Source organism: Schistocerca piceifrons, chromosome 4 (assembly GCF_021461385.2).
Source record: "Schistocerca piceifrons isolate TAMUIC-IGC-003096 chromosome 4, iqSchPice1.1, whole genome shotgun sequence".
Classification (NCBI taxonomy): Eukaryota; Metazoa; Arthropoda; class Insecta; order Orthoptera; family Acrididae; genus Schistocerca; species Schistocerca piceifrons.
In genome coordinates this window covers 42,242,522-42,258,877 of record NC_060141.1, presented here as the reverse complement: position 1 = coordinate 42,258,877, position 16,356 = coordinate 42,242,522, and the positions used below count along the sequence as shown (strand labels likewise).

Below are 16,356 nucleotides of genomic sequence, written 5' to 3'. Positions count from 1 at the left end.
ACTCACGTTAATAGTACATACAAACAAGATGTAAAATAGCGTACATAAATAAACCTGGATCAGATATGAAGAAACATTATCATATTTGGAAATGCTAAGATAGGAGCCCTACATGCTCGTGTGAATGACGTCTACATTATAATCAGCAAGGCTGTTTCAAATGAAATATGTCAATCTTTAGGTCTACCAATATCGTCACTGCAGTTTCACTTTCATATGAGAAATGTTATAGCAAGTTGCGGGAGTTATGTTGTATTCGCAACATGACCCAACAAAACATCACTCCAAATAATGTAAATAAATCAATTACAAACAAAATCAAACATATGAGACGTTGTCACAGTAAAAACCTAGGTTGACAACTCATACCGTTAGCAAAATACCAGGTGATGAAAGTGAAGGCGTATAGAGATGAAACGCTGCTAAATAAGTGCGAAGTCTAGCGTTTGCGTAATCCGACAGAAACGTCAAATTGCGCCGGTCATTCTGTTGCCAACTGCAAACGATAGTTTCATAAAATCCCGCACGCCTATAACAATTTTCTGTAGACAGCAAAAATTAATTCATTAGGATGCGGTATTCTCCGTTAAAATTACGTAAAAACCCTTGTGAAACTAAGCGTGGAAATAATAATAATAATCATTGTCATTATTAATGACAACAGCAACAATTAAGATTGCGGTATGCAATTGTTTGGCAGCAAACTCGCGACGTGACCGAGAGATGCCACGGCTGTCGCTGGCTCACCTGTCAGGGCCACTGGCGCCGCCAAAGGGCGTGACGCAGACGACGAGCGGCGTGTGCTTGCGTCCTTCGGCGTCGGTGCGCGGCCGGCCGAGCGGCAGTTGCATCAGCTGCACCTTCCCGGACACGGTGTTGAAGTCGGTGTTGGAACGCGTCAGCCGCTGCAGAGCGCGCTCCTCCTCGTCCTCGGCCTGCACACAAATCACGCCCTCCGCCGTCTGTCTTTTGCTTCGAGTTCTGTTGGTGGACTACAGTGACTTTTTGACAGTTAAGATAATTATCTTGAACATCGAGATGTTTAGGACGAAGAGGAAGTGCTGTGGAGTATCGAACTCCATCACTGGATTTAACCATACTCCAGAGATTTAACCCCTTTAACTTCTACCTTTGGCGTACTGTCAAGACTCAAGAAAACTGTGTACGCTGCAAAACACTGGATGATCTAGAGTGCAAACTGAGGAAGCCTGCGATGCTATTCCATTAGAAAGGCAACATTCGCGAAATGACATACGATTAGGGTAAAAAAAGGGGGAGGGGGCGTTCAAGGTATCTGGTGACAGATTAAAGAACGATGGACTCTTCGCCAAAATTATAAAGCAGTGACAGACTATTAGAAGTGAAAACATAACGGTGGCATGTAGAATAAACACATGATGCACAAGCGTACCAACACCACCGGCAAAATTTAGGAGGCTCTTTAGGGATACGATCGGAGTGTTCTAGTGTAAGGGACGCGTGGCCCAGGTAAAATGTTACAGAGTAATAATGCAATTATGATTTATCCGGTTTGTTACCCTAGTACCCTAAGTTTCTATGACAACGCCTTCACGATAGTAAATAAGCTCGTCGCTGCGGGAACAAGTCACCATAGCGTTGTTGATAATCGAAGTAGCATTGCTGCATAAACAAACCTTAGACAGAGTCGAACAGTACTGATGGAAGATTGAGGGTGAAGCGTAATGTGGGCAAGTACCGTGATTGAATGGAATAAATTTGTTTTCGAAGAAGACACACAGCGCTTACCATCGACTTTTACATTGTTGTACAGATATTTTGAGTGCAACACAGATTCGAAGATTAAGGGCGGGGGGGGGGGGGGGGGGAGCAATAAATCAAACGAAATACAATTACTCTTTCATGAATTATCGGAGACAAGAAGTCCGTTAGATCAAATTCATCAGAGAAATTCTTGAACAACCTCTAAAATTTCGTCGCTGGAGTTCGGTTCACCCTATAAGTTATGGTGGCAGTGATGATTTAAAACTGAATTTCTGGCGGCCGTTGCTTTGCGTTGTATTCTGTCCTCAGTTATGTATGACAAGACAACGGCGGAGAGCACGGCCAGTTTCTTAATGAGCGTTTCGTTCCAAATTATGACTGCTTACAGTGCCATATTTTCACTTGTTGGCAGAAAGTGGAACCCTCACAGTACAAAGGGGTGGGAGGTGGGGGGTTACTTTGAGCCCATCTTCTTAAACTATCGTATCTAAGGCGGTATTTTATATTGTAAAATTTTGAAAAAATATTTATTGTTTTCAGTAATTTCTTATGTCAGATCTGTAACTGTTTTAAGTTATTCAGTAACAGTTAACCCAAAAATTTAAGTCTTGGAAGTGATAGTTCATATTTTTAGGTTTAGTGCCCTTCTTACACATGTAATGTAACTTTAAAAGTTATGTTGCAAATGAAAATTAACGACATTTGTATTTTTTAATTTTTGTAGTGGTCATGAAGTAGGGCCTACCACTCCACTTGGTGTAAACACTACAGAAGATGTGTTGGTGTTGCTAAGACTGTGCTAAAAGATATTTTCAGGTTATGTGCCCTACTCACACATTAGTACCTATTTAAAAGTATGTTGTTAAAAAGCGGTAAACACAATTAACAAAATTTGTTTTTTAGGGTTTTTTTTTATTGGTAGTGGGTACAAAGAACCCCCTTCCCCCTTGGTATTACGCTTTATGGAAAATGTGTTGGTATTGCTAGGATAATGAACATACCTACAATGTTTCAGCGTCCTGTGACGTATGCTGAAAGCATTGTAGCACTCGGAACACCATCGGTTCAATCATAACCACCTCGTATTAGGATATCATGGTCCATATAATCAAAAGCGTTAGTCAAGTCAGAAAATATTTCCAATGGTAATACTACACAGGGTGAATTAAAAAGGAATTTACAAATTTGGAGTGATACAGAAATTTATTGAGATAACTAACAAAATCATTAGATGTGTTACTTTACAGCAAACAACCTCAAGTTTCACACAAAAGTGTCAAGTGTCATTTTAGTTCGATGTGATTACCATTTGTGATGCAGCAAAAATCCCATCGATAATCAGTTTCTTCCTACACTCGTTGCAGCAAATCGGGCGTGACTTGTGCAACGGTAGTGCAGATTCGATTTTTCAGGTGGGCTAAACTGTTTAGTAGGTGAGGAACATACACACAGTCCTTAATGAAACACAAGAGAAAGAAATCCGGTGGTGCCAATCAAAACATACAACGTGCGAGCACGCTCCGCACCAGTGAAAGTAGCCATTTTCACGGTGCACTGCGCTGGCGCTCCTGGTGGTGGAATGAGGTACTGATGCATTACGTGAGATTTTTTAGCGACATGATTATTATAAATACCAGCGGCGTACACTGCTCTTTAAATGGTTTTTATGTTATAAATTATTCACAATGAGCCCATTTCAGCGTATTGCCATCATTAGGTAACCTGTAAATACGTAAGTAAGCAATATCGGAATATAATGGTCTATAACAATGATCTGAAAAGTTATAATACATCGTTAGGTGTTTTTACCTTACATTTAAAATCGTTGCTGCCATGTCCTATCTATTTTTAGATTTCTTACTTTCTCCTTATATGTACACGAGATGTATATCTGATTTTGGTTGGTAGGCTATTTTTCTCTTGACAGCTTGGATGACAGTGGATCAGCAATATTACATGTTCACATAGTTACCATTATAAATGAGTGATGTTTGGAAATTCGTTTTTTTTATTTTTATAGGTTTAGTTCTAATTATGTTTTTGTCCGGGCATCAGTAATTTATAATAGTAACTATCTGAACATGTAATATCGCTGATGCATTGTCTTCAAAGCTGGCAAGAGAAAATTGCATACATAAAAACCAACTAAAATCTGATATACAGGGTGCATCAAAAAAATGTATACACAGTTTGAACTGTCATAGGCAATTTATTTCCCGTTCTACAAGGTTAAATATCTGTGAGAAAGTAATGTTATGTTTCTTCCCCAACAGGTGGCAGCAGTGGCAAGGAAGTAACTGCAAGATGGCGGACGTGCGTTTGCTCTTTGAAGGGCGGAAGCAGATAATTAAGCGGTACTGGAAGTTCGAGAATGTAGCTGCGGTTCGAAGACAGTGGAGAAGTGAGTATGGTTCAGAACCACCTTCAAGGTTAACAATTACACGTCTACGAGACAAATTCGAAATTCATGGAACAGTGTGTGATGTGCACAAAGGTCGTTCAGGGCGACCTCGTACAGCTGCAAGTGATGATTCCACTGGAACTGTTTCAGCGTTCACCTCAAAAATCTTCAAGGCAAGCGGCACGTGAGAGTAATGTAAGTGCTGGTAGTGTGCTACGTATTCTGAAGAAAGGCAAGTTTTGTGTGTACACTCCAAGGCTGGTGCAATAGCTAAGTGACGACGATCCAGATCAAAGGTTAGAATTTTGTAAATGGGTTCCGGAGATGGTGAGACATGAACTGGGATTTATGGGTAGCATAATTTGATCAGATGAAGCCCAATTCAAACTCAATGGATCTGTCAATAGGCATAATTGTGTGTACTGGGCTGAAGATAATCCTCACATTACAGTTGAAATGGCTGTGAATTTGCCTGGTGTAAATGTGTGGTGTGGTTTGTCTGCAAGGGGACTCATTGGGCCTTTCCGCTTTGAAGGTACTGTTACTGGAGAAATGTACCTAACAATGGTTGCTGACTCCATATTCCCTGCCATTCGTGCATTATACGGTAATGAGAGTTTTTATTTCCAACAAGATGGCGCCCCGCCGCACTGTCATAGGAACGTACGAGCATACCTGGATCACAATGTGCCAGGCCAGTGGATAGGACGCAGGGGACCAATCGAGTTTCCTGCACGCTCTCCAGACCTCACGCCGCTGGATTTCTTCTTATGGGGCACAGTAAAAGATGAGGTGTACAAACGTAAACCACGTAACCTGGACACACTTTGGAATGAGATTCAGGCGGAGTGCGCAGAAATCTCATTGGACACGTACGATGTACGGAATGAGTGGTGACTCGTAGTCAGAAATGTGTTGATGCTAAAGGCAACCAGTTTGAACATTAATCACATTTGCAAAGTACATTTATTTTTCCAATTGGACTTCAAGGTTTCAATTTCCAGAAATTTAATATTTTAGAATGGGAAATAAATTTTCTATGACGCTTCAAAGTGTGTATACATTTTTTTGACACACCCTGTACATCTCCAGTGTACATACAGGGTGTTACAAAAAGGTATGGCCAAACTTTCAGGAAACATTCCTCACACACAAATAAAGAAAAAATGTTATGTGGACATGTGTCCAGAAACACTTAATTTTCATGTTAGAGCTCATTTTAGTTTCGTCCACCTACGCTCAATGGAGCACGTTATCATGATTTCATACAGGATACTCTACCTGTGCTGCTAGAACATATGCCTTTACTGCACCTACGCTCAATGGAGCACGTTATCATGATTTCATACAGGATACTCTACCTGTGCTGCTAGAACATATGCCTTTACAAGTACGACACAACATGTGGTTCACGTGCGATGGAGCTCCTGCACATTTCTGTCAAAGTGTTCGTACGCTTCTCAACAACAGATTCGGTGACCGATGGATTGGTAGAGGCGGACCAATTCCATGGCCTCCACAGTCTCCTGACCTCAACCCTCTTGTCTTTCATTTATGGGGGCATTTGAAAGCTCTTGTCTACGCAACCCGGTACCAAATGTAGAGACTCTTCGTGCTCGTATTGTGGACGGCTGTGATACAATACGTCATTCTCCAGGGCTGCATCAGCGCATCAGGGAATCCATGTGACGGAGGGTGGATGCATGTATCCTCGCTAACGGAGGACATTTTGAACATTTCCTGTAACAAAGTGTTTGAAGTCACGCTGGTACGTTCTGTTGCTGTGTGTTTCCATTCCATGATTAATGTGATTTGAAGAGAAGTAATAAAATGAGCTCTAACACGGAAATTAAGCGTTTCCGGACACATGTCCACATAACATATTTTCGTTCTTTGTGTGTGAGGAATGTTTCCTGAAAGTTTGGCTGTACCTTTTTGTAACACCCTGTATAAGGAGAAACTAAGAATTGTAAACAAAGACAGGACATGGCAGCAACGATATTACATGTAAGGTAAAAATACTTGATGATGCAGTATAACTTTTTTGATCATAGTTACAGATCATTATATTAAGACCATCGCTTATTTTTGTATTTACAGAGCACCTGATGATGGCAATATGCCGAAATGGGCTCATCATGAATGATTTTTTAAATATAAAGCATATAAAGAGCACTGTGTCTGGCTGATATTCGTAATAATAATGTCACTAAAAGACATATTTTGCACTGCGGGTCACAAAGAACAAAAAACTTGTCGTAGTTTGCTACAAAATGACACATCTACCGATTCTGTAAGTTATCTCAATAATTTTCTATATCATTCCAAAGTTGTGAAATCCTTTTTGACCCACCCTGCACTGCAGGCTTAGGTACTCTGCATGGACTTATCCGTGATTAGCGCACGCTCTGCCCCACCACAGTGCGAGGGCGCGAGCAATGGCTTGCAGAGGAGACAGGGCCTCACCTCGAGGGCCGCGAGTTCCGCTGCGGCGCTCGCCTCGTCCAGCGGGGCGCCGTCGTCGTCATCGTCGTCGTCGTCGGAGCAGAGGCACTCGAGGCCGCCGACGCCGATCACGTGCGACTCCTCGCCGGCCGTCGGGAAGCGCACAGACGGCGGGGCGCCGCCGCCACGGCTCCGTCCGCTGCCCTTCAGGATGCCCTGTGGAGGAACCTGCCGTTAACAGCTTATCCGTGTCCTTCTGGCGCGACGCGCGCGGCCGGTTATTCCGGCGAGCCTGCTTTCCGTAACCGCCAGCACAAATGTCAACCGCCTCATTAACCACTAGCATTACCCACTGCCTGACAAAAACGAGTGAAGCACCCAGAACACTCGGTCGGATGTCAACGCACCTTCGTATACGTAAAAACCATCGGCAGGCATGTAAACGATTAGAGCTGCCATTCTGTGTGACAGGTAGAGTGCGTTAGTGTTGTTGATAATTCTTCCGGGTTATATGGCCGTGGTCCATGGAATACTTCTATTCCTAACGTTTCGTCCAATACTACGTTGGACATCGTCAGAGGTTGATTCCTGCCGACTGAGGAGTCGGGCGTCGGAGAGTGGCCTAAATACCGAGGAAAGTGGGCGTGGTCTAGTTTGCACATAGTAGCAGAGAGAAAACTAGTCAAAGATAAAATGTAACTATCGATAATAGTCCGTCATAGATAAAAATCACTTATCGATCTGTAACGCCACTGTCCATATCTCGCTTAATTTCAAGGCCTCTTATGTCCTATTAGAATTATCTTCATGTTTATAAATTTCAATAGCCTCCCTATACAGTCGTGGATAATAGTTCGTGGTAGCACTTAAAACTGTAGTTTCAGAAAACTCAACTACATGGTCACCGGACTGAATTGCATGTTCCGCAACGGCCGATTTATCTATTTTACCTAATCGGCAAAGACATTTATGCTCCTTTACCCTCGTATTCACACTTCTTTTCGTAGTACCAATATAGACCTTGCTACAGGTACACAGAATTTTATACACACCGCTAAATGATAATGGTGGTCTTCTATCTTTAACAGAACGAAGTACTTGTCCTATTTTTCTGGTTGGTTTGAATACCGGTTTCACTTTATGTTCCAGCAAAATTTTGCCGATTCGATCTGTAACTTTACTAATGAAAGGTAAAGACACCGTGTTCTTCCATTGTTGTGTACCATCCTTGTCCTTTGGCCTGCTGTAATTAGGTCTTTATCTTTGACTAGTTTTCTCTCTGCTACTATGTGCAAGCTAGACCACACCCACTTTCCTCGATATTTAGGCCGCTCTCCGACGCCCGACTCGTCTGTCGGCAGGACTCAACAGGACCAGCCATACCTCTGAAGATGTCCAACGTAGTATTGGACGAAACGTTAGAAATAGAAGTATTCGATGGACCACGGCCATATACCCCGGAAGAATTATCAACAACAGTACCATCCGGTCGTGAAAGCCTTCATTGTATGATTGGAGTCGTTAGTATTCTTTGCGTTTGGTAGGGTATACGAGGGTGGATAGGTAAGTCTCGTAAATTCCCATGAAATAGAGGAACATTTTTGTTGAGACTTCATGGTTGGGAAGCTTGATTATTCCAAGGATCCTGTAAAGATTTTCAACAACGTACACAGTACAGTTCATTATTGACAGCCGTCTGCATTGTTCAGTGCGTTGGCTGCGATTGAAAATGGAGAAAACTGAATTTCGTGCTGCTATTAAACATTTTCACTTGAAGGGATGGGCTGCCGCATAAATCAAAAAATAAGTGGATGAAGATCACACAGACTCTGCTCCATCATTGAACACCATGATTAATCAATTTAAATGTGGTTGGCCAAATGCTGAACATGAAGTGCGCTCCGGTCCTCCAATTGAGGTCAGCAAAAAAGGAACCATTGACAAAATGCATGATATGGTGATGCCCTCTAGGACATTTCAACACAACGCCTGGCGATGTCTAGTCGCAATCTGCAAGACTCTTTGTGTGCCGATTTGTGACTGTTGTTGAAACCTGGATCCATCATCACACACCAGAGTGAAAACATTATGAGAGAGGCTGGTGAAAGTGCACTGAAGAAGGCGAAGACCATATTATCAGCTAGTACGATGATGGCTGCTGTTTTTGGGATTCTCAAGGATTAATCATAATAATGGCTCTGAGCACTATGGGACTCAACTTCTGAGGTCATCAGTCCCCTAGAGAACCACTTAAACCTAACTAACCTAAGGACATCGCACACATCCATGCCCGAGGCAGGATTCGAACCTGCGACCGTAGCGGTCGCGCGGTTGCAGACTGTAGCGCCTAGAACCGCTCGGTCAATAATCATAATAGATTACTTGCTGAAAGATAGAGCAATGGCTGGACGCTATTGTGCTTCATTGTTAGATCATTTGCAAATTGCCCTGGCTGAAAAAAGACCAAGGTTGGCAAGCTCTTTCACGAGGATAATCCACCATCACACACATCACCGATAACAATAGCGAGAGGGCATGAATCGGGCTTCGAACTGTTTCCTCGGGCGCCTCATTCATCAGACTTAGCCCCAAGTGATTTCTTCCCGTTCCATAACTTGAAACTTTGGCTTCCACGGAAAAAATTCTCAACAAATGAGGATGTGGGAGTGCAGTCAACGAGTGTTTTGCAAAGTTTGACACAACCTATTTTTTCACATGGGATGAAAAAGCTGGAGGGACGCTGCACCAAGTGTACATCCCTCCTTTAACTCTGTCGAGAAGTAAGGTGAGGTGTTTACGAAACAAACAGTTTTCTTGCTTTTTTCCAGATTTATCAAACAATCCTTGCCGCATATTCGTGTGAAACGCCGTTATCAGCACCAGACAGGGTTCGTGACATGCTGTTACCAGTAAAATTATACCAGCCAGAAGTTCCTCTAAGTGGTTGTAACATCTAAGTATGTGTCTCTTCATGATCTTTGCATTCAGAAATACAGTCATTCGCAGCAATTTAAGCTGTCCACTTAGGTTCGTGCCTAATCACGCACTCGTAAATCGCCACATATTCGGAAATAACAGTCAGATATTTGTAACAAGGAAGAACACGAATTTTATTGTTGTGAATGAATGCACCATTGCTTTGAAGTACCGTAAGTTATAAAACAAAACAGCTAAATATGCCAAAATCAATATGGCGTCCACCGCATTGAGCAGCACGTCATTTTGCTATCACTTCCATGCGCTGTAATAGTCTCTGGCCCTAGACGAAAATGGTACAATTCTGTCGCCAAGGTATACTGTCTTCGTAGGCCTCCATTTGGCCTGCTGGTCAGTCGTGCAGTATTCATATTTGTGGAGAACTGGGATGTGACAGTAACCAACTGTTTTACTGTATGGGGATGTGAGGGCTGGCACACTCTCCACAACTTTCCGGTCGACCAAATGCGACCACCACAAGCGAAGATCGCCGTATTGTGTAGCAACATTCACTGCCATCTAGCACCACTGGTAGGCGTCCACCAGCAGCCCCAAGGGGGAATTACCGTCTCAACAACACAAACGGCGTCGCACTGTGTTCAGCGATGAATCGCGGTTGACCACAGTCGGTGAGTACGGCCGGGACGTCGGATAAGCTCACATTCTTCCAACGTTTTGGAGAGGTACAGTGGGGTTAGCTCTGGCGACTGATGTGGGAGCCATGAAGTATGATTTCAGGTCACAGTTGGTAGTGATCGAGGAAACTCTGACGCCACAACGGTACGTCACAGACATCCTAAGTCCCCATATGTTACTTCTCATCCGACTGTATCGTGGTGCCATTTTTCAACAGGACAATGCCCATCTACATTTGGCCCGTCTGTCTATGATCTGTCTACGTGGTGCTAAGGTACTCCCGTGGCTAGCAAGATACTTAGATATGTCACCGATAGTCCATGTGTGTGACCAGCTCGGACAAAGTGCCAGTATCCACGATATCAAGATTCAGTTACAACAGTCGTGCCAAGCTTGCCTCAGGGAAAGATACAACGGACTTATGCCACCCCTCCCAACTGAACCAGTGAACGCATGCAGATCAGAGAGGGTTCAACGTCATGCTGGTAACTGGGCTCGTACAACTAAGTTCTTTGTAAGTCTGACTCGATATTGTAATCCCTAAAATAACATCACATGCCCCCTCAACCGGTGCAGTTTCATTTCGTTTCCTCCTCCCATTCTGGGTGGTCCACATTTTGTCAGGAAGTATGCTGTTTTAGGTACCAGTAGGAGTGAAGTGGCGCAGGGGCAAGACACTGGACCCGCATTCCGATCGGCGACGGTTCAAATCCCCGTCCGGCCATCCAGATTTATGTTTTCCGTGGTCAAACGTGACCAAATTAGTACCACATCCCAAATTTTCCCAATTGGGATCACCACTGGTAGATTACTTGGTATTTGTGTGGGAACGTATGAGCCCTACAATGTGTCTTACCTGGAACACCTCGTCCTATCCTTTGGGGTACAGAATTGAAAAGCGTAAGCCTAAAAAAGCTGAGATGGTGTAATGTGTAACTTTTTGAGACATTTTTCATTTTGTGAGGTTCGGCCCCAACGAATAGAAAAGTTGGATTTCTTATAAAATGATCCTTCTCTCCATTTAAGATAGTTCCGAACAGGGCTAATGAATTTATGCGTAATCGTGCGTACACTGAAAATCACGAGCGTGCAGAAGGTCGAAAATCATGCACAAACAATGAGATTACAACAAAAATGGATAATGTCGTACTCAATGATCGCCGACTGAAAGCACAAGAACTCAAAACAATGAAAAGATATCGGTCGCCCTTGCCCACCACAGTTCGCTCGAAGTTTTGGGTATCGATGGATGACGCGTCCTCATCGACGGCATCCCTTTCGAGTTAACTTCGCTCACGACTGTTTGGAGTTATTTCAAACGCGATTTACTGGGAGTTTCTCCGACATTCCGTAACAGGATTAAATATGATTGCATCATTACAAGGCTGAGAAGAAGGAAGTGAAAATGTAGCAAAGAAAGCAAAACCGGTTCCATCTGCAGAGAAGGTAATAACTAGCGTTTTCTGCATTCCCATCTTGTGATGCGCTGAGAAAGGCAGAGCCAGTGTCGATGTGCATCACGCTTCACTGCTGAATAAACTGAAAAACACTATTCCGGCTACACGTCCACATATTGCGAATACGAAAATCCTCGTCCACCATCAAGGTTAGGTGCACTTATCGGTGTTTCGGATTGCGTCTTTCATACCGCGCCCGACAGAGGCAGAAGTACTTTGGACACAGTAAAAAAATTGTCCAGGTGTGAGCAAGACTTACAAACTTAATTATGTACGTATACAGCTCATCCACTCCGGAAATTGAGGGTCTCAATCATTTTTGCCTGTTATCGACATTGATACTGGAAAGATATCAGTCCCAGGGATTTCAAGATTCTAGGCATTCCAAGATTTTCGAGAATGGCTGACTGGGTCACAGTGGTATAAGCCAAATATCAGGTAACGAATGACTGTATTGCTCATATGACGTGTTTCGGAATTTATCTATAATCAGATATCCAGTGCAGTAATCGCTCCTGGATACCTCATAATGGATAAATTCCGAAACGCGTCATATAAGCAATAAAGTCAATCCTTGCCTGATGTTTTGACTTTCACCATTTCGACCCAGTCTGCCTGAATGTAGATCAACTGATTGTTTTATTGTTAAATACGACGTCGGAAAACAACTGACAAAGGAAATATTTTTTTCGTGTGATAATAACACAAATTAAAAACTTTCGGTTTTTTTCTTTTACCTGTACCTTACTTCTTGCCAAATTTCATCACTGTAGATCAACGAGAAGTACCATATAGGTTTTGACGAGTGAGTTCGCGAATATCAAAATATATGACACAAATGGCCGTATCTTTTGATAGAACTTAATTAGAAGCTTCAATTTTTTACACTGCCGAGAACCGTATGCATAAATTTGAGCTTGATACGTCTACCCGTTTCTAAAAGACGGATGAACAGACAATCAGATAAAAAATGACAAAAAAATCTTTCGTGTGACATAATTACAATGACTCTAGCCCAGCGGTAAGTACCCTACAAGTTTCGATAAGTGAGTTTGCGCGTCTTAAAATATGTGACACAAACGGCCGTATCTTTGGACTGCATTGGCTTCGAAGCTTCAGAAAGACGGACGGACGGCGAAGCGATCCTATAACGATTCTGTTTTTACCTCCTAAGGCACGGAACCCGGAATTGATAAATGTCACACTTTGTTCCGGCAATTATGTTTGCATCAGGGGCGAGTGATATGGCACAGAAATTGCTTACACTGAATCCCCCTCTCTTTTCATATATAAGGCTGAAAGAAGCGAAAAAACGAAAAGCAATTAATGTAGAATAAAAAACAGTTTGGCATGGAATCTTGCAGAAATCATGAGTTTTTCGAAATGTCCGACTGTACGTGTAATATTGTTGTATTCTCAACGCATGATTACTAATAAGAAAATAAATTTTGGTGAGTTGCTGTGTAACACGTCGACTACATTATTTACATTGATTCGAAGTCAGATTTTTGCGACGAGCTTGCGTCGGTTATTACAGATGCTGCGAAACTGCATGACCTTCGCTTCTAAGTGCTTCCACATCCACTGCTTTCGCTAATGGTGATTTAGTTTTGTTGCCAAAGTCGAAGAAAATGAATAATTTGGATATAATTTACGTCAAATGAAGAGAGTGAAGCTGAAACATTTATTATACACCCTTATTACAGACGGTCTGACAAATCTTATTTTACTGAACGTTGGAAGCCGTTCGATTAAATATAGTGATTTGCAAGGTTACTATCTTGAAAAATAAAGAAACGTCACTAGTGCTTTCTTTACAGGTTGAGAATTCTTTATATTCGTCGTAGTATGAGGGTGTTTAAAAAAGTAAGAGGAAACTGACTTTCCTGAGATATATTGTTTACATTTATAATTGAAATATATAGCTTACCATTGCTCGACATAATCTCATCGCTGGATCTACAATTTTATTCATTCACTAAACAATGTTTTTAGTTGTATCGTGTCAAACAACGCGCAGCTTTTTGCGATCTCATTAACATCAATCTCAAATCGTTGACAACTCAAAGCGTGCTTCAGGGCTCTATACACGTGATACGCCACGATACACGGTCCAGTCCATTGTTCAACGGGAAAGCGGGGGGGAAGACAGTGCAATCTTTACTTACTGGTACACAGCGCCCTGCAGAGGTCCTTTCGCAGTAGTAAAAAATGATAACTGTTAGACTTTGTTCCAGTAATTATATTTGCATCAGCAGCCAGTCATACAAAACAAAGAAATTGGTTACGCTGAATCCCCCTCTTGTCGTATAGCTGAAAGAAGCGAAGAAACGAAAAGTAATTAATGTAGAACAAAAGAGTATGGCTTGAAATCTTGTAGAAATCAGACGAGTTTTCGGGAATGGAGCTATTTATCTCACGCCACAATATGATCATAGGCTTTGTGCACAAGGATGTAAGCGCTATCCAAAAACAGTGCCGAGGCAACAATGGTACACCTATGACAGGGGTGAGCGACGGCTGTGGGGGTGTTTACGGGCGAATAGACCAGGGGTCTCCAAACTACCGCCCGCGGGCCGAAACCGGCCCACGAAGGCCGGTCATCCCCGGTATCCGGTCCGCCAAATATTTGAGGTGGTACCTATACTGGCAACAATTGAGTTTCGAGGCCTATCGCGACCAATACACCGCGACATTGTCGGATCTCTATCTTTACAAAGTGGAAGGTCATGGTTAAACTTGTGGCTACCCACAATAAACAGACAGACCATTCTCCGTGCGATAGTGAAAAAAAAAGGAACGGTTAACAGACTAGTTGGGCGAAAACATTTTAAGTAAAAAAATTCTTTGCATTTTATTCTACTCACGAGTCTGGTACAAGTCTTTCAAATGGACGCCACTTCGGCGACTAGCCTTAGTAATCAATCATTATGGAAGATGCTTCTTAAGCGAGGTTTCACTTTCTTTTGATTACGTTGTAAAATACATACAGAATGTGTAGTGACATATTTTTTTGTCGGTGAAATTCGCCAGAATAAAATACGCCAGAATTTCGGTCAGGTACGTCCACCAATCAAAATTATGTAATTAAATAAAAATCGTAGTTCGTTTCAGTGCTAGCTATTCACACAACCTTAGATTTTTGCGATTTCATCTTTCCTTTAGCCTTACATTACGGTGATCATGGAGTGCTAGGGTGCTTTAATCCCACTAGGTAGATCTTGGCCCTTATGACTTCGTGGAGGAGTCAATGTGGCCCGCGGACTAAAAAGTTTGGAGACCCCTGGAATAGACGTTCAACAACAGGCCGCCCAGTTGAAAAAAACGCTACCAACAGTATCTTCTCAATGACCGTTCAGTGGATTTCCCTTGGTATAGGCCTCCGCAGCAGGTGCCTGGTTCGAGCACCCATGGTAACTACTGTTCGGCGACGAAGGCTGGAATTCGCAAGCCGATACCGCAACTGGGCGTCCACTGAGTTGCGACAGGTAGCCTTTTCAGATGACAGATTGGCGTTGGCGTGTACGGCGTGAAACGTCTGAGAGCAGACACCCTGCGACTGAAGTGTTGGCAGAAGAGCCAACACCGTGTTGCTAGAGGAGGCCGAAATGCACGCTTTTAAGCTCACGCAGATTAGCGTGATGTCTGGAACATTACAAGGAAATGAGAACTTAGAAAAACGGACGCAGTTGCTGCAATACTTAACTTTAATCCATAATTGGAGAACATCGGTCCGACTGTACAGGCATCATAAGATAAATATCTATTGATAATGGCGCCTTGCTAGGTCGTAGCAAATGACGTAGCTGAAGGCTATGCTAACTATCGTCTCGGCAAATGAGAGCGTATTGGTCAGTGTAGCATCGCTAGCAAAGTCGGCTGTACAACTGTGGCGAGTGCTAGAACGTCTCTCTAGACCTGCCATGTGGCGGCGCTCGGTCTGCAATCACTGACAGTGGCGACACGCGGGTCCGACGTATACTACCGGACCGCGGCCGATTTAAAAGCTACCACCTAGCAAGTGTGGTGTCTGGCGGTGACACCACAGCGACAATCGTCGGAAGGTTCCAGGCCGCGTTATGGTCTGGTGAATGTTTTCGTGCCATTCCCTAGATGATCTCGTCATTTTGGAAGTTACAATGGATCAACACATGCAGCTATCCTTTGGGATCATGTCCAGCACCACATGCTGTTTGTGTTTCCTCGGCACGGTGACATCTGCCCGCAGGACAAGGCAACTTGTCACACAGCTCGCAGTGTAGGCGGCAGGTTCGAGGACCACCAGGATCAGTTTAACGTACTCGCCTTGTGGCCACCAGATTTCCCGGATTTACACCCAACTGACAATCTGTAGGACCACCTCGAATGCGCGCCACTGATGACTACAGATGTTAAGTCCCATAGTGCTCAGAGCCACTTGAACCATTTGAGAAACCTATCCCATTTGACATCATCGCTGGAGTCGGCATGGCCCCACACCCTGTCGGTACCTTCCAAAACATCATTCACTCTTTTCCTGCAGCAGTTTGCGCTGTACAAGGTGATTATTCAGGCTTTTGACAGGTGATCGCATTAACGTGACGTGACAGTGTATGATCTGCATGAGAGACGACACGGAATACGGGATTCAAGTTTCTGAATCTTGCCAACTTCAGTGAAAGTGCTCGGTCTGCGAACGAAAGACACTGCCAAAAAACA

The 16,356-nt window shown here is 43.3% G+C and overlaps 1 protein-coding gene across 1 annotated transcript in view; it reads right to left on the bottom strand.

Annotated features, from left to right (window-relative positions):
- Positions 1 to 16,356, bottom strand: part of LOC124795581 — a 479,635-nt gene that overhangs the window by 48,667 nt on the left and 414,612 nt on the right. Inside the window, exons 5-6 of the mRNA XM_047259653.1 lie at positions 6,611 to 6,805; positions 748 to 935 (exon numbers count right to left, since the gene is read on the bottom strand). Of these exons, the coding sequence (XP_047115609.1) occupies positions 748 to 935; positions 6,611 to 6,805 (383 nt within the window). The remainder of the gene's footprint in view (positions 1 to 747; positions 936 to 6,610; positions 6,806 to 16,356) is intronic.